We start from the raw sequence: 12,356 nt of genomic DNA, 5'->3' as shown, positions 1-12,356 counted from the left end.
TTCAACAAGCAATGGAACCATTCTCTGCTTGACCGTCAAGCTATGCAGTCCGGTTTTCTTTTCGCTCTCTATCTCTCTAGTCCTTCGGTGTTTTAGGTCGGTCGTTTGGTCGTGGTACCCGTCGCGAGTTTTCGTTTTGGCTAGCAACGTGTCGTTAGTTTTCGCCTCTCTATTGGAAGTCGGTTAATCGGCAGTAGTGGAGCAACAATTGAATGCCTCTACTCACCCGTTGGAAAAACAAAAGTATGGATGCAACCGCATCCGTTGAAGATGCCCCGAAAAGGCCTCGCATGAAAGCTGGTGCTAGCAACCACACGGAAAGGTTACTTCAGAGTAATCCGTTCTCGGCACTCCCCAAAGAAGCAGATATAGATCCAGTTGAGAAACGGGAAAAAGTGCCCCCACTGTTCACCTCGACGAAGGAACGCGCGTTGCTTAGGAATGAGCTGGCTAAAAATCAAATCCATCCGCTGTTCAAAGCTGTGCAGCACGAGGATCAAAATCTTGTGTTCGACGCTGGCGGACTACAAAGCTGTTGGCACATTTCTTCAGCTGAACTGGTTTGATTTCTACACTCACGACGTCCCTGGAAGCAAACCACTGAAATTGGTGATCAGTGGTCTTCCAAATCTCCCTGTTGCGGGCATCAGCATCGCCTCACTGCCCGAGCTGTGTCAGGTGAGTCAGAAGACAATTATCCACTCACAAGCGACGAACTAGTGATCCTCGTGACTGAGGTGATCAGAATCTTGCGCACCATCAAGACACTACCTTGTGCAAAAGTAAGGATCATAAAGACATCAAAATAGTCAACTGGAACGCTTGCTCGCTCAAGAGAAAAATCATTCAGTTCGTTGATTTCCTCAATGAACAGTTAGTTACTTAGTTAGTTATCTTTATTAAGGAGACTTTCAGCCAAACGCTGGTTCGTCTCCGGCCTCCTCAATGAACATAGCATCGACATCGCCGTCATCACCGGAACACACCTGAAGCCGGTGATAAATGTTCACCTCCCCGATTTTCGGCTAGTAAGGCTAGACCGGACCAGCTCCTGTGGAAGAGAAGTGGCTATCGCATTGAGGAGAAATATTGGCTGTCGACTGCTACCGAGTTTCCAGCTGAAGATGATCGAAGAGGTGGGTGTGGAAGCCTCCACTTCTGTCGGTCCAATTACCAGCATTGCGGCCTACTGTCCCAAACAAGTCACCATCAGGGACGGGACAGCAGCAGACCTGCGGAGAGACACCACCAGACTAACTCGACGGCGTGAGAAGTACATCATCGCTGGCGACCTGAACGCCAAACACCAGACTTGAGGCAACAGTCAACGCAACAAAAACGGCACAATCCTGTACGAAGACCTGCAAGAGGATCACTACACCATATTAGCGCCGGACTCTCCCACCCGGTTGAGCCGGATTGGCGTACACTCCACCATCTACATCTTCGCCAGCAACATGGGAGACAAGATCTCGCAACCTGTGACCCAACAGGGAGCTGAGTTCATACCACTATCCGGTGGTGGCCGATGTGGGCTCATCCGTCAACCGGTTCCAAGCTTCCCGACGCAACTACCATCGCGTCAGCTGGGATCAGTTCCAACACTGTGTTGACTCCACTGACGACTACGGTGTCCTTCCGGAGACGCCTGAAGACGTTGTCTGCGTTCCATCGAGGAGGTGGTATCCCGGGCCAGGCAACAACACGTACCAGTATCACTCTGAACCTTGATTGAATTACCAAAATATTGTTAGACTCCGTAACTCAATTCGAAGGCAATACCAACGTTCTGGTTTGCCTGTTTTGAAGACCCAATGTAATCGCCTAACAAAAACGATCCAAGCCAGCATGGTGGACCTCAGAAATCAGAACTTTGCTAACAGGATCCGCTCCCTCCTAGATTGTGCAAAACCCTTTTGGAAACTAACCAAAATCCTTAAAAATAAGCCAAGACCCATTTCACCACTGACCCCACTGCATAGTCCCGGCGACCCAGTGATTCATCTGATAACTCCAAAAGAGAAGGCTGCCGTGATAGGCCAATACTTTTTCAGCTCCCATAATCTCGGACAAAACATCGAAAACGCAACCAACCTCCATCAGATTCCTAATATTTTCCCCGAGGAATCCGAGAATACGGCTGACGAACTGGCCTATATCAAATCATCTAAAAACATGAAGGCCCCAGGTTTCGACAACATCCTGGAACACTTGAGTTCCACATTCTACAACAATCTGCACTGATTTTTAATCTGTGCCTCAAACTTGGCTACTTCCCCTCGTGTTGGAAGTCAGCTAAAGTCATACCCATCCGGAAACCTGGGAAGGATCCGTCCTCTCCTTCAAGTTATCGATCAATCAGCCTTCTCTCAGGGTTATCAAAACTGTTCGAAAGAGCTGTCTATCACCGGCTCCTAACATGTGCCGAAGAAAACAACTTGTTACTCGAGGAACAGTTTGGTTTTCGAAAAGGTCGTTCGACCGTCCACCAGCTGACTCGAGCAACAAACATTCTTAGACGGAACAAGTCTGTTTCAAAAACATTCTGCCATGGCGTTGTTGGACGTTGAAAAAGCGTTCGACAATGTCTGGCATGATGGCCTGGTGTTCAAATTGCAACAGTGTGGTCTTCCAATCTTCCTAGTTAAGATAATAAACAACTATCTACACAGCAAAAATAATTTTGATCTCACATCAAAGTGGGTGGATGTGCCAAGTCTATCTAATGCAATACATCAGATGCTTTCAACATCGGTGCCGGGGTTCCACAAGGAAGCATCTTTGGCCCCATCCTATTCAACCTGTTCACCTCCGATAGGCCGGCTCTCTGTTCGCAGATGACACATCCATCGTCTACAAGAGTAGAGTCATCGGAACTCTGGCTGCCTAACTTCAGAGAGGCTTGGATGTCCTGTCTGAACATTTCAATAGCTGGAAGATCCGTATCAACGCGGTAAAGACTCAGGTCATGATCTTTCCACACTCTAAATCTCCCAGACTTGTTCCGTCGGAGAATAATAAGATCTGCCTGAACGACACAGTGGTGAAATGGTCGAAAGAGGTAGTCTACCTCGGCATAACACTAGACAGCAAGCTGATTTTCAGGGAGCACGTTGACAAAACCAAAACCAAGTGTAACATCTTGATACGATCACTGTATCCACTCATCAACAGGAGGTCTACCCTGTCCCTGAAAAATAAGCTAGCTGTCTACAAACAAATCATCCTTCCCGTAATGGAGTACGGTATGCCAATATGGGAGAGTTACGCCAAATGCCATCACCTCAAACTCCAAAGGATCCAGATCAAGATCCTTAGGATGATCCTAAACAGTCCGCTACGAACTAGAAATTCTGAGATCCACCTTCTGGCTGGAATTCAGACATTAGGAGAAATGAAGAGTTTTTATCATGGAAAGTTTCAGATACACCTGTCTGAGATCAACTCATCAGATCACACCCCCTAAGGGGTATTCTGTAGACTAGAAGAAAAACGTGAATACGTGAATTAGAATAAAAAATTAAACAAAGATGAAGAGCCTTATCAATTGAAATGCTAAAACAATGTAAAATCATAATTATCAGAAATAAACGTAATTTTACTACTACTGCTGCTACTACTACTACTGATCATTACTGCAAAGGGCTAGAACGATGAGAACAAAAAGTTTATTGTTCCCATAGTAATTACCATATAAACTTCGAAGGGCCAGGTTAGAGATGAACTAGCCTAAGGCTAAAAATCTCTTAAATAAAGAATTAAAAAAAAAAGAAAAAAGAAGGGCCAGGCAGTATGAGCTTGTATCTAAATAAGTATAAATTTTAGGAGATTTACCAGACTTGAAATCGATTGAGCTGTGGAGCAAAATCGATATTTTGAATCACCCTAATGTCAGTGCTTTAAAAAAAATTTAACGGCCACGAAAAAATTAAGTTGTGCTCTGTTCCGGAGAAGAACCAGCCCAGGGCTGAAAGTCTCCTTAATAAAAATATAAACAAAAAGTTGTGCTCTTTATTTGATTGCTTACTTTTTAAAACAATAAGTTCTAGTCAAAAAAACCTGAATTTATCCACTTATGAGGAAATTTTAAGAATTGGTACAATACTCCTTAAATCCTATCCTATCCTATCCCTCCTGATTTGGAACAAATCTAGATAGAGATGGAATTAGAGCGTAACAGCCTTTGTAAACATTCTCTCGTTGATTTCGAGGCATACAGAAACCAACATATCTATCGAGTAGGGAAAGTCTTCCCCTACTCAATGGTGATGTCGATTTGCCAGCGAGAGCCATAACTTTCAAGAAATCATCGAGAGAAGTCATTGTTTTTAAAAACTTGTTACGCCCCAATTCCAGCTCTATTTAGAAATGGTCGCAAGATAAAACGTTGAATGTCAAATCGTTGATTGACCAAAGGTGGAAAGGACAAAAGGTCGAAGGTCAAATGAACAAATGATCGGATCATGAGAAGGGGGTCAAAAGATCGAATGGAAAAATGTCGAAAGTACAAAAGGTCGAATGACGCGAAGGAGGACAAATGGTCAAATGAACATAAGGTCGTATGGACACAAAGTCGGTTGGACAAAAGGTCGAATGCTAGAAAGATGGAACACAATATAATAATACGTACAGATATCTTAAGAAAATCGAAGAAAATTATATTTATGACAAACAAGCACAGTTTATTCGAAAAATAATATTTTTATGGTTTATGACACTGGGTATTAAGATCCCACAATCCTTATTAATCCTTCTGTCCATCTCTGAACAATACAAGAATAAATGGATTAGCGAATTAGAATGGAACCGCTCATTTGACGTTCTTTCCATTAAATCTTTTAAATATATTTTTAAGCATTTGACATTTTGCCCATTGACCTTTTCTCCATTCAACCACATCCAAAAGGACAAAAGTTCATTCGACCTTTTGTTCCCCCTCTCATCATTTGATGTAAGGGATTTTGAGCGGTCATTTCCTCTCCCTTCCTCCCACCGTTAGATTTTAAGTTAAAATCCTTCCTCTAAAATCTTAATAACATATCAAAGTGTTCAAAAAATCATTAAACTTTGAGTTGAGAATTTCTTAATATAAATTGAGCACTTTTTAAATTTCTCATTTAATGTATAATCAGGTTTTCTGGCATAAAATCGGTAAATATCAAATTATTTTCTAATCTGAAATCTGTATGCCTATTCAAATATGCCTATGCCAATGAATATAAACACTCCGAACACGATGCTTCCGGTAAACTTGCAATGTTTGAAAAATCATAGCTCATCCACTTATTGAAAAATTTCAATTTAATTGACACGATTTGAAACTACAGATTTTAAATATTTTTTTGGTGCTAAAAGATTAAAATCTATCGATAAATCACTAAGCGATGATTTTTCAAACATTGCCGATTTGCCATTGCACATTATACCGGAGGCATCGTGTTCGGAGTGTTAATAAACAAATAAATCAGCAGTTGACCATTAACATCGAATTCCCTAATAATGGTACCGGTATCGGTTTGGTAAAATTAACATGTGACCGACTACATATATTCATGTATTTTTTGTATTATCTAGCAATATGTTTACCCACATTTCTTCTGCTTCTTCTTCGCTTTTCAAGCTAATTGCTTATCTATATTAACTTATTGCATGCTCTCAACTTAGTATTTGCACTTCCACGCTTATTAATTGCGAGCTTTTGTGGCAAGTAAATTCTGAAAAACTCGTATACCAGACCGGGAATCGAACCGAGCCACCTCCAGCATGGTCTTCCTCTAAGGGAGGTTTCTAATATTTGCTCACTACACTGATTGAAGACATTGAATATTGTATTCTCATCCGCATCAAAAACTTCCTTTCTTTGTAGCAGACTCCCGGTGGCCATTGTTGCAGAAACTTTCGGTTCCGTCACGCAGCATTGTATTTTTCAGTTAAATACCTTTCAAATATGGCCAGTTTTTTGATCTGGTGATACAATTTACAATCTTTCGATATTTCATTCGTCAACTTTTATTACAGGATCACATCTTATTATTTACCTTAGTATTTGAGGAATGTTAATAACAAATATCATACACAAAAATTATTAAATACAGTACACCTAAAACAGCAAGTAGCAACGTTCACTTAAAAATAAATGTTATGATGATTGAGAACTAATTTGATCACGTACTTATTTATCTATTTTAGTTTATCTCATTATACGGGCTGCTCATATTGTGCTTGCGTATAGCAAACAACGTTGTCTGATTAATAACATTTCTGATAAGAAATGGTTAAATTTACATAAAATTGAGAAATTAGTTGTTTGATAATTTTGAAAACGACAACCATTTCCACCCCTGCCATGAAATAATATGAAGCAAAGATGGATGGTCGCATTCAATATTTGGAATATGTCATGAAATTTCTCATAAATTTACACGATCTATAACGTAAACTTGTACGATATATGATGCTCCATTTATGTGCATCATAATAACATAAATTTACACTCCTCTTTCGAACTGTAAGATAAATTAAAATTCTCGCATGCTGCATGGTTTTATGACTAAATAGTAGGATAAGAGTACTTTTTTTTTACTCCACCAGTTTTCTAGTTTGAAAGTTGATGCTCATACCCCCACTTTAAATACTTACTCGCTAGTCCTAGGGCCGCCTGCTGTCGTATCGCTTCGACCCGTTTCCTCGCTCGGCCCCTTCGCTTCTCGTACTTGGATGTCTCCATCGATGCGGCCCTCCGACGAACCGATTTGCCGGGTTTCGCGTCCGGATTCAGCATCCACCAGGACGATTTGCCGGTTCCTTCGTTCTGTACTCGCATGAACCGGTTGTGCAGTGATAGATTGTGCCTGATTGAATTCTGCAGCGAGACAAAAGAAATGGTGGAGATGAAAATTTATTGCTCTCCGGCGGGGAAAGAAAGAAAAATGAATAAATTACAAATAAATAATCGACAACCGAGAAAGGCCTCTTGGAATAGATAAACGGTCTATGGGGTGACTAATTTCACATTATATAAATCGAACTGACGACCAGCGAGCCGGAAGAACGAATCCGTCTGTGTGGTAAGTTTCTGAGTGACTCGTGAGGACATATATCTATGTTTTTTTTTCTTCTAATTCCGATGCCAACTAGTAGTACAAGTGGTTTCAGTCGGTCGCTTATGTTAGATTTTATCTTCACCACACTTAGAGCACTGTCCCATCAGTTCCTAACTTTGTCTTTATGCCTGTAGGAGGGTGGAATTTCGTCCTTTACAAGAAGAGTAAACATATACACTGGGACGCATAGGAACTGTGACTGAGATTCATGGTTGAGAAAAAGATTTTTGGCATTTCACTTTTGCCCCAAGTGCTAAAATTATTTATGCGGCTGAGCCGACCATTGATTTATATATGTCTGTCACACAAAATTTATTTTAGATTTATTGCAAGGCTAACGTGATCGTTATATAGAATAATGAATTGGAATAAAGAGAGTTAGCGTGAATAAGATAGTTGATATTATGCAATTATGTGGTGCTTCGGCAAATTTTCATGAACGTTAAGTAAACAGTATAGCAACCTTTTTTTTCTTGCATGAGAAAGCATACAAAAATTGTATAGGATTCGGCAGGGCTATGACTAATCATAAGCTCTAATCATGTACTTTTTGACAATAATCATTTATCTTTGAGCGTCATCAAAATGAGATATTTGATTAAGATTAGTGATTAATCATAATCATTTCCATCATTTCATATTCTTGATTGGAAATTTTGGTTAAAATTAAATAATTTCACTGTAAATTCCTTACCACAATCCCACAAATTAAAAATTTACGAAAAAATAAATTACATACTAAACTGATTCTAATCAAAATATTGTTAATAACGGAAAAGGTTGGAGAGGGTTGAGTACGCAAGTAACCATAGGCACGTTATTTCACCTTTTTGGCTATATACGCTCTTCATCAGAACTTGCAAACACTGGTATAGCCGTTGTTCAGCTGTATATAGCCAAAATGGCGAAATAACGTGCCTATGGTTACTTGGGTAATATGCTTTTGTAATATTTATTTTCCAATATATTTAATTATCTTCTGACAGATGTGGTACTACTTGTAGGCTTTCTCAAAAGGTTCTCTTTGTTGGTGATTTCGTCATGAATTTCTACATATATACATATATAGGAATTTACTAATAAATACTGATTAGATTTTGATTTGATGTTATGCAGAACACCTTTAAATTGAGAGCGATGTGATATTTCTTTACTGACATATTTTTTATGTTTAATCAACCGTAAGATACAGCAAGTTAATTTACAAATATAACATAAAAATGGGATATCATCATAACATAACGTATAACCATGACGAAATCCAGTACATCTAACCTATGAGATATGCCAGTACTATAAAAACGCACTAGGCAACACGTTGAATTAAGCTATTAACGTATAGCTACTATCTTGACTACAAGTCGCGTGTTTTGTCGACTCCGGCCGTTGCACGTAATCGTAAATTTTGATTGATTGACAGTAATCGTATCTCTCACCGCATGGAATCGCGGTACTATGGCTCCTCAACTAATATGCATCTATCGAACTTTGGCGATTGCTCACGATAATGATGATTATGGGAATCTTATACCGCTGCCTTCAGTAGGAACTAACCGCTTGTATTATTATATAGTGCACTTACTGATAACATCAAATACTTAAGTGCAGCGTGTAGTTGCGCTTTAACGATGTGAAGCAATCACGTTCCTTGCAAATCAATGTCCATTTGCCGTCCACATCGTTGCATCGGTCGACGTCGTCGCCTACACAGAGGTAGAGTTTCAATTTTTCAAATTATGAAAATTATATGGGCAATTGTGGTTAAGCACATGAAATCAATTTAAGGGACATTCATGTCTCATTTCATAAATGTTTAAATACCTTCCTAAATGAGATACTTCAAAGTGTCTTTAAGGTGACAGTAGTAAAATAATGATAGCTTTCGCATCAATGAACTATGAATATTCAAGGAACCTTTCAATATTCACAGAATACTCTTCAACGATCTCGGAAGCCTTGAACTCGCCGGTACCATAGCAACTTCGCACCCGCACTAGAAGGTGTGTAAACATTCAAACGAATAGGAAGATTCACCGGCAGCTGTGCCGTCGCAGTAGTAGCATATGCAGTAGCGAGCGCGTGTCGCCATGGAATCGACAGACAAATTTTGCAGCTAAGCGGAAGTGGGAAAGGGTTAAACCAGCCGGCGCCTACTTGGCGGAAAGTCGCATCTAAGAAAAATTTTCCTCGTTCAATTCTACGCTTCAGTTGAAAAGTTTTTAAACAAACTGAAGCAAATTCGTAGCACTGATTGCGGCGACGACAATTAAAGTGAAAGGATGGCAAAACGAAATGGATAATGGAAGAGTGAGAAGGAATAGATCCCCATGTAAAGCAGGAAAATGGTACTCTGCCGAGAGATTGAAGATATATTCTGGTATACACTACTGCGAGTACAAAAGTTTTCCTGCTATAAACGTTTCCGTGAAAAATTCATACATGATATGGGTTCTTCTTCTTTCCACCGGAGTCATGGTTTGCCTTCAATTTGTCCGATAATATATATTGCGTAGCATCCAGAACGATTGTTCCGCAACACTTCTGCTGAATAAAAGCAGCCCAGAGTTATAGTGGGAAATTCGTAAGGAAAAAAAAAAGTGAGACTAGGAAATCGCCACAGGAAATACGTTCACTTAATCTTTCTCGAAAGGATACAAGGAACTACTCTATGTAGGTACATATCTATGTACGGTGCGTGTAGGTTTTATTGCAGGGCGAAATATTTATTGACCATCGTAAATGGAGCATCGGGAGCTGCTGAATACGCGTTTTGTCATTCCGTTTCGACCGATTGGACACACTCTGTCGAGAAGCGCCTGCTAGGATAGTTTCCGTAGTTACTTTTATGAGAACATCGGGAAAAAAGGAAGACGATGGCGACTAAAATCTATCAAAAAGTACTATAAATCTCAATTTATATGGCTCTACCTTTGCTTTATACTCTTTCAATGGGGGACGGAATCTTGTGAGGATAATTACCGAACGTCTTGGCGTTATTTAGGATACATTGAACTTGGGTTTGAGTGCAATATTTTATCTTGATTCCTAAATTAGACAGATACTGCTTCATACATCCAAAACTCATGTGGATTTTCAATTGAATTGGTATGAATCCAATAAATATTTATGACTTTGAACTTTAGTATCGGCAACAGGTACATCTCACTAATTATTCTGAACGAGTAAATACCAATCATTCAACGAAGGCATATTTGTACCGTAAAATCGGGTTTCTTTTTATCGTACTCTCTAATTATTTCGAACGAGTAAATTCCAATCATTCAACGCAGGTTGGTAACGTTGAACATGCTGTCTTTGATAAGCTTCTCTTTTTTAAGTTTAAGTTTAAGATTACTTTCGGTGCAAAAATAACTCATAAACTTTTAATTGTACCCGCAGGCAAAAGAACGTGAGAATTCCATAAAAAAACACTTATGAATTTTAGCCACAAGAAATCAGTATGAATTTCATTGATTTGCCTTATGAAAAATAATGTTGACAAAAAATAATATATCGGAGCAGACTGTAACAGAACCATAGACGATGAGTTTACGTGGCCCGTGTTTTGACCACTCGTCTTTCAACGCTTGGGAAGATGAAATGATTAAAGGCATATAAGAGCTACCTCATTCATGTTACCCGAAAATCATTCATAAGTCACGCTTTTGAAATTCATATGTATTGTCTATTAACTCTTTAAAGACTTAAGTCTATTTGCCTCAGTGTAGTATAACTATATCAGAACAGAAATATTCTGGTCTATTATTACTACTCTTCTATATTATATTTTTTTTAATCATAGTGTGCTTTACACTCAAAAAAAATCGAAGGCAACATTGATTTTGACTGATTTTCCGAAACATTCAAACATTTGGTTATAAATATCAGGCATGTAAAAACAAACTGTTTGATGCATAATTAATTTCTCTCCATAAGTCTTTGAAGACCAACAAGTTTTTTTGTTGATAATTTGGTTTGGTCCAAGCGACTGCAACTCTGAACTACCTGTCTTCTCAGTACTTACCTAAAAGATCAATTCCATTTTTTTTATAAGCAAGAGAGAGAGACCTTACTGCAAACACGGGCCATTTATCAACTAATTGAGAACTAATCTTTTTTTTTTACCTCTTTATTTGTTTCAAATTCAAAATAAATTACATTTCATTTTAACCTAGGTGCTCCAGTTACTACAGTAACTTACCAGCCTTAATTGTTATGATATCATCTATGTGTTTTTACATTGTTCCTGCCTTGGCAATTCAGTATTTTAAACGGGTTTTTTAAACCTGCATGTCAGTATAACAATTGATATCTTAAAACTAAAAACTAAAACTAAATCTTATCTAAGTATAAAGGGAATTAATCGTTGCAATTGAGGATTGCAACGATTTTGCCTGAAATTATTAATTATTTTGTTGGACATTTGTTCTAAAGTCTCAACATTCGAAATTCTATGTACCTCAGTAGTACTGTACCAGGGAGGCAACTTCAAAATCATCTTCAGAACTTTGTTCTGAATCCTTTGAAGTGCTTTTTTCCTGGTTGTGCAACAACAAGACCATATTGGCACAGCGTAAAGCATGGCCGGTCTAAAAACTTGTTTAAATATTAGAAGTTTATTCGTCAGGCAAAGTTTGGATTTCCTGTTTATAAGAGGATACAAACAGTTTATATATTTGTTACATTTGGATTGAGAACTCATCCAAAAGATGCTCTATGACGTGATGTATGAAAACGATGGAGAAAACGAACTATGAATGTTAGGGGATGTTCATAAACTACAGTTTTTTTTTTACATTTCATACCACCGGATGAGTAAGAAGTAGGGTGCTTCATTTCGGCAAAAAAAAAAACTATCAGAAGCTGGTGTGACTCTTTGTTTATTCAATTCCTCCACGTTTCGCCTCGCATTTGCCCTCCTGCGCAGATTTTAGCACCTTTCGTTCGAAAACAGCATGCGTTGGTTCTTCACAAGCATAGGCCATAGAGGACTATTGGTCTAAACGGCGTTTAGTAGTCAACCTCATCAAGACGAACTTTTTTTCGACCAGAATGTCCTTCGTAGTCCAACGGAAGCATGATTACCTACCACAATACGCTGGTGCTATTATCGGTGGTCAGCATTGAGCAAAAATACACGAATTCTTTGACCACCTTATCGCCGTCAATTCAAACTCGTGATGAGTGACTAACAGTCTCTTGAGCATCTTTCTCTCATGTATTTCGCCTGCAATGCAAGTGCAAGGAGACAAG

General features: G+C 39.0%; 1 protein-coding gene across 4 annotated transcripts in view; it reads right to left on the bottom strand.

The window, feature by feature from the left end:
• The window catches only part of foxo (forkhead box, sub-group O), a 216,828-nt gene that overhangs the window by 54,717 nt on the left and 149,755 nt on the right, over window positions 1–12,356 (bottom strand). For all 4 annotated transcript variants that reach the window (XM_065235415.1, XM_065235414.1, XM_065235416.1 and 1 more), the window contains exon 4: window positions 6,640–6,862. In XM_065235415.1, the coding sequence (XP_065091487.1) occupies window positions 6,640–6,862 (223 nt within the window). The remainder of the gene's footprint in view (window positions 1–6,639; window positions 6,863–12,356) is intronic.

This window comes from Ochlerotatus camptorhynchus, unplaced genomic scaffold (assembly GCF_037179485.1).
Source record: "Ochlerotatus camptorhynchus isolate MF236.1 unplaced genomic scaffold, CSIRO-AGI_Acam_v1.1 ptg000482l, whole genome shotgun sequence".
NCBI lineage: Eukaryota > Metazoa > Arthropoda > Insecta > Diptera > Culicidae > Ochlerotatus > Ochlerotatus camptorhynchus.
The sequence above is the reverse complement of the archived record's forward strand: the minus strand, read 5'-3'. Positions and strand labels throughout refer to the sequence as shown.